Genomic DNA, 6511 nt, shown 5'->3' with positions numbered 1-6511 from the left:
TACACTGAATGGCTTCCCAAATGTAGACGTGTCTTGCACTAGTTAGAAGGCAATTTTATAAAAAATAGCAGGAGCAAAACCAGATTTCTGCTCCCATAAGTCACCTGTCTAAAGTTACTATATAAGAAGATAACATGACCAAAGACAAGTTATACCAAATGTGCAAAACACATTAAAAGTGAGTTTGTTTGTTTTTTGTTGTTTTTTTTTCTTTTAAAGCTCAGAGAGTTGTTTAAATTGCACCCAAGTCTACACGATTCAAAAAAATAATTTTTCCTCGTTGTGCCATGGCTAATAATTATAATAAATACCATGTTCTCCTCTCAACTCAAAACCTCCGCATCACCGAGCTTCCTCAGCGTTACTCTTCTCACATGAAGGGGTACTGGCCGAGTTTCGTGGGGCTCAGCGGGAACCCCGCGTAGGCGGGCGACGCCGCGATGTACGAGTGCGGGGGGAAGAGCGGCTTGTACTGAGTCTGGGGGATGGTGGGGGAAGGCAGGAGGCGGGGGTTGATGCCCACCGGCACCTGGTGGACGATGCCGCTGGGGTGGGTGATGCCGTAGGTGGGGTGCTGCAGCAGAGGCCGGGAGGCGCAGGGCGAGGCGAGCAGGTGGGCGACGGGCGCGGCGGCGCTGCCGAGGGGCGCCGGCGACGGGTAGGGCAGGAGGGCGGGCTGGGCGCCCAGGTGGGCGCTGCCGGGGAGGTGGGCGGCGTGCACGGTGGTGTGGCTGGGGCTGCCCTGGGGCAGGGAGAAAGCGTGGCTGGCCGGGATGTAACCCTGCTGCTGCCTCCGCTGAGCGTAGTTCCCGTTCCACTCCTGCGGCCCGGAGCCGAAGTGCTGAACCTGTCCCCACACACACACACACAGAGAGAGAAAGAGAGAGAGAGAGCAATCTTAACATTTCTGGGTACAAGGAGGCTTTGAAAAATGGAGTAATGCGCTAAAAACTAGTCAACTGAAAATCGGGAGGAATATAGAGACGGGAGGAATTAAATGCTTAAAGAAATAATAATTAAAAAAAAAATAGATATATATTAGCTTTTTAGGTAGTAGCACAGACAGGAAATCTGACAATAAGAGATGGAAAACGGAAAACAGGTTATTATAATGCTCTTGCAAAAAAATATAATAATTTAAAAAAAAAAAAAAAGATCAAATGCCATGCTGGGCTGTTTTAACAGAAATACCATGTATCACATGAGCAAGGTGCTTATTCCACTCTACTCAGCACTGGCTTGGCATCAATTGGAAGTGCTGCATTCAGTTTGGGCACCATAATGAGGCACAAAGAGGACAAATAGGAGAGAAATTTTAGAGGAGAGCAGGAAAAATAATAAACGGATTGAAAACATCTGAGACAACTAGGCAAACAGAAGTCTAGGGCTACGATCACAGGAAGAGGTGGCAATCATTAACAGTCATAAAGAGAAAAGACTAAAAATCAATTACTCTCATTAAATGATGCAGACTTCAAACTACACAGGACATCTACCAAAGAAGGGAGGATCAGCATAAATTTTTTGCAATGAAAATAACATTCTACGCTTTCTGCCAAGAGGCTGAGGAGTTGCAGACACTGGAGAGATTAAAAATTAATACCATGCTGATCATATTAAGGTTTGCTTAGAATTAATTAAACCAATCCTTTTGCATAATCATGCAGAAGGGGAGACTGTGTCACCCACCCAAACGTTTCTTTCAGTCTACACTATTCAAGTCGTTATTGCTAAATCCTCTTATCTACGTATTGCATGCTTGCATTTAGTATTTAACTTACAATACCCAGTTATTCTGCAAGACTTACACAAACAGGTACTGCTCTTAGATTAATGTACCTCCAGCTATCTAACTCTAGCTCAAAATTAATTAATTAATCAAAAGGCTTAAACCTGATGTCATGTGTCAACTTCAGTTCTCAGCCACAGCAGACATACTTACTGTGTTGTTGGGTAATAAAAAAAAAGTAACTTTGAAGTTAACTTTGAGTATCTTCTAACATTGGACTGGACTACATTCACAACCTCATCTCTGCCCAGTTCCACTACCTGGCAGCAAAGGTACGAAATAGTTGAGTTTGTTAAGCTCTCTCTCATCTCTGGATACTCAAGCTACAAGCTACAAGCATTTTCTCCACACTGCTAACAGAACAGGACCGAGACACGGCTGCAGATTTTAACTGCACACTGTGAGCAGTTTTAGCATCTGGATGCAGGAAAAAAAAGCGCTAACGTGTTTTTCTGTTTGTCTCGCGCTTTGATTTTGTGTAAGCACTGACAATTTTGCCAATGGGACTTTTCTACTATTTTTGACAATAAAGTCAGCTGTTTCAAGAAAATGACCGAAAGTGAAGGATACTTATGACTTGCCCACTAAGTTGAAATCCGTTTTTCAAGATCTGAACACTTCTTTAATGAAGCTGCTGAATACCTGCAATTGCCATTGACAGCAATTGAAATTGCGAGCATTCAGCACGTTTTTGAGACAGAAAAAGCACTTTTTCAGGTGTGAGTACACATACCTGACTGAAGTTTACGTGTTGCTGATGGAATGCTGATTTTTGCTGACGGTTTCCTACAGCAGAAGACTGGTTTATTCTTCCCAGCACAGACCGACCCTTTTTCAGTGGCTGGCACGAAGCATCTTCCAAGACACAAATAAACAATGTTATGTTTTTGTTGTCACTATTCTCTTCTGACAAAAAGTTAGACAAAGTTTCATTTGCTTCAGCATACAGGGAGAAACAACAATAATACAGAACACTAATTAAAGTCAAAAGCCAGCAGTATTTAGAAGTGTTTACTATGGGTTAGCAGATGCGTGAATAGGTCAAAATCTTCAGATATACATCTACTGAATAAACACTCAAATTTCTGTTCTTATCTACTGGCATAGAAAGAAAAAAACCACCTGAACCAACTTACCTGTATTCACTATCTGTTCACCAAGATGTAACCTGTTTTCAAGTCTCATCGGTGGTACCACTACTGTGCAAACAGTTGATTTGGTTTCAGGATTAACCGAGGCTCTTGCTTCCTTATTTTTATTATTATTGACCACAAAGCCATTCTCCACAAACGGGCTGTCGTGTCCTGAAGAGTCTGAAGTTGGGGAACCATCCACTGTATCACATCCACTTTCCTGTTCGTCATCCGACATGCTGTCAAAAAATAAAAGTATCGCAATAAAACAATTCTATTTTTTGTATATATATATATATATATATATATACTTTCTTAAATTAACACGTAACATTTATGGAAGTGAAACTACTCAAAGGTGGATAAAAATAATACATATTTCTTATACAAGCACATATATTCAAACTCATTCTATCCATAAACTGAAAGGCTCAGAGAAAGGAGGTAATTTCTACATGAAGACTTAGACGTGTAACCCGACTTGCACCCAACTTTGTAATTTTATGTTTTAAGTAATTCTGTTCCTACAAACCACCTGAAATTTAGACTTTTAGGTCAAATAAAAAAGTTGAAGAAGACTATTTCATTTCTTCCTGAATGATAACATAAAGGCCTCCTGCTGGTTATTACAGTGGCAAACGAGAACAGAACACACCGATCCCATTTCCAATGCCAGTTGCCAGGAGCAAGACCACGGTTCAGTCAGTGGAACCAGAACCAAACACCTCTCAGGCAGCAAGAACTGAAAACCCCAGGAAAGGAAACTCTCTTCTGGCAATATACCTCATTGTAAATGATGCTAACCTCCTTATTATTTATTTATTGCACAAGCAAAAGGTACCTCAGGGGGGCATCTCTAACAACAACAACAAACAAATTTAAGAAGTTCTCGGCTGGGACTGTGCCAGGTTCATGTAGATATATATAGGTTATATGGATAACAAGAGACCCTTCACTTAACAGAGCTAAAATGAATGGTATGAGGGGATGAATAAGCCAGTGTAGACACTAACAAAGTTCCTGGTTCAAGGACAGTCATGAGAACTGAGAATTTCCATAAACTAGAAAAGCATGAAAACCCCAGGTTATATTAAAAATTGGTGGAATAAATGCTTGACTTAAAACATGCAAGAAAAAGCAGTGAATTCACTAACACTTGAACATATGGTCAAGTCCTTCAGCGATTTTACAGCTAATGTAACATGTCTTTATTGCATGTTGTTTAAAGTAAGACAATACAAATAAAACCATTTATAAAAATTCATTTTTTTGTGAAAAGTACTTTGACACTACGAAGGGCAGCACAAAAACCTGAAGACTCAGCCAACAGAACCAGGTATATCTGAGGTTTTTTTTTTTAAGCAGCACATAGTAATAACATGACAACTACTGAGCAACTAATTGTATTTCTGCATTATTATTTTTTTTGATTCAAGTTCCTAATTATATGACTCACATTAAGTTGAATGCTAATGAAACCAGAATCCGATACACTCCTCTGCTATTGACAGAAAGTTGAATTACAGAGGGGAATTTAATTACAGCTCAGTTCCTTGCAATTCAAAGAAAATACTGTAAAAGCAAGCAGGTCTTCTTAAAAACTCTAATCTGAAGTTTGGAATGTTTTGATATTAAAGAATATCAAAGGACTGACAACATTAGCTACCAACTACCTGACACCTCCCAGTATAAGATACATCTTGTTATCCAAATCTTTACTAAAACTTAACTATTGAAATGGAAATTCTTCAAATGCTTCTAGTTATTTTCTTCCCTTGCAGTCAGATATGACAAAAGCTTAAAAAACTAGGACCAGGGAAATACAACTAGTTTAGTCCATCTATTAAACTCTGGCAACTTTTTTAACTCCCTTATTTTTTTCTTGAGAGGAGAGGACTGTATTTATAGAAAAAGAAAGATTTATACATATATAAATCATCCATTAAAAGCATAATTGAGTCAGGCTGTAGAAAATTTAAAACATATAAAACTGCCTGTATAGACTAGCAGTTCTATCTCCTTACCAATACACACTGTGATAGAGTCTTGAATTCTTTTAAACAAACTTTTTTTCATTAAGACTCTAATCAAATTCATTTTGCACAATGAAACTGCTCTGAGTTGGAGTCATTCTTTTAGGTATAGAAAGCTATTCTGCAGAAAATAAGAAGTGAACTGTAGAATAAAAAAATAAAAGAACTGGTCATGCTTATGGCAGCCAGGGGTTGCCTGAAAAAAATTCATTGTGTCTCTTAGTCACAGAATTTCTATGGGATATTGGCTGAATCATATTAAACCAAACTTTCCACCAGCATCAGCAACTACACATCCCAAACATTTCTTGGTCAACAAACTCGTATCTAGGAATTTATTGGTAGATGTGGCACAAGTAGAAACAATTGAAATGTCAAGATATTAGACAAGTCCATGTTTTATAAGTGTCACACAGACAGATGTGTTGGTGTCAAGACCTCAGTTACTGCAGCAAAAAAACCTGCCACAAAACAGGTCACATTAACAGTGAATGGTTTTATAAAAGCAGATTTTTGAATGATGGGCAAAAATGGAGTCTTGAGCTAGACATGAGGCAGTGAAGATAAAAACATTTAAGAGCTGCTCATGTGAACAGTGTTGACATAAGTAAGGCTTGTGTCTGGTAGAAGAAAAAAGGCATCGGTGTTATTAAAGATTGCAAGATACCCAATGGGGGGACAAGAGGCTGCAAAAATTAAAGACAATCTCGTAACTTCCAATCTGTCACATCCTACTTTGGCAGATTTGAATTTGCAACCCTAGAAGACTTTTGTTCGGCAGGAAGCTGCATGCAACATGTTTATATTTTCTGTGTTAACACCATCCATTCAGTATTCGGAAAACTTCCAATGCAGCAACAGAGATCTGCTAGGAATGATAAAGGAACAGTAAATTAATTTTTAAGTAGATCACTTAGCCTCACCAGATGGCACCGTAACAAAAACTCCTGCATTTTTTAGCACAAACTGAGTCTGCTGCGTACTGGGATCTTTCTTTTTGTTGAAAGGACCCCAACTCTTTACCTGTTGGACCTCTTGCAAGGAGATGGGCTGGACTGCTCGGAGGAGCTGGTGCTCAGGGTGCTGTCGGGACTGCTGAGGGAGCACACGCGGTCGATGTTCAGGGTGTTCTGGCAGGCTTCGCACTCCAGGCTACCTTTACACCTGCCACACACAAAACAAAGTCAGCAAACAATACCAGCTCTCACTCCCCACTGGCTTAGGTGTAATTATGGACTAAAAAGGGCTCCAATATTAGAAAAGGTCCCTTAAACATGAATTAATCTTGTTTCTTTTATATCCAAACCAAGCGATACTAAAACAAGTAGATAAAAAATCCTGCTACAGTAGCTCAGACCCTTGAAACCTTTGACAAAGCTGAGATCTCAAATACAAGTCCTTCCAGATCAGAATCATCACGAGCAAAAATGAGGTCAAACAAACATTAGACTTCTAAGCCCTCATTTAAAATGATGCATTGCTTCTGTGATGGCTCTGTGAAAGAAAACTCCACTGGGGGACCATACCCAGCACACCTTTTCCCACTGTTAGGGAAT

The 6511-nt window shown here is 39.7% G+C and overlaps 1 protein-coding gene across 4 annotated transcripts in view; it reads right to left on the bottom strand.

Moving 5' to 3' along the window:
* Positions 1-353: 353 nt before the first annotated feature.
* Positions 354-6511, bottom strand: part of HIPK3 (homeodomain interacting protein kinase 3) — a 65858-nt gene continuing 59700 nt past the window's right edge. For all 4 annotated transcript variants that reach the window (XM_027905333.1, XM_027905335.1, XM_027905334.1 and 1 more), the window contains exons 13-16: positions 5979-6119; positions 2926-3161; positions 2523-2644; positions 354-847 (exon numbers count right to left, since the gene is read on the bottom strand). In XM_027905333.1, the coding sequence (XP_027761134.1) occupies positions 371-847; positions 2523-2644; positions 2926-3161; positions 5979-6119 (976 nt within the window). In that variant the 3' untranslated portion in view covers positions 354-370. The remainder of the gene's footprint in view (positions 848-2522; positions 2645-2925; positions 3162-5978; positions 6120-6511) is intronic.

Source organism: Empidonax traillii, unplaced genomic scaffold (assembly GCF_003031625.1).
Source record: "Empidonax traillii isolate 1590-97213 ecotype Southwest subspecies unplaced genomic scaffold, ASM303162v1 scaffold1145:size269165, whole genome shotgun sequence".
NCBI lineage: Eukaryota > Metazoa > Chordata > Aves > Passeriformes > Tyrannidae > Empidonax > Empidonax traillii.
This window is presented reverse-complemented; position numbering and strand designations above follow the sequence as displayed.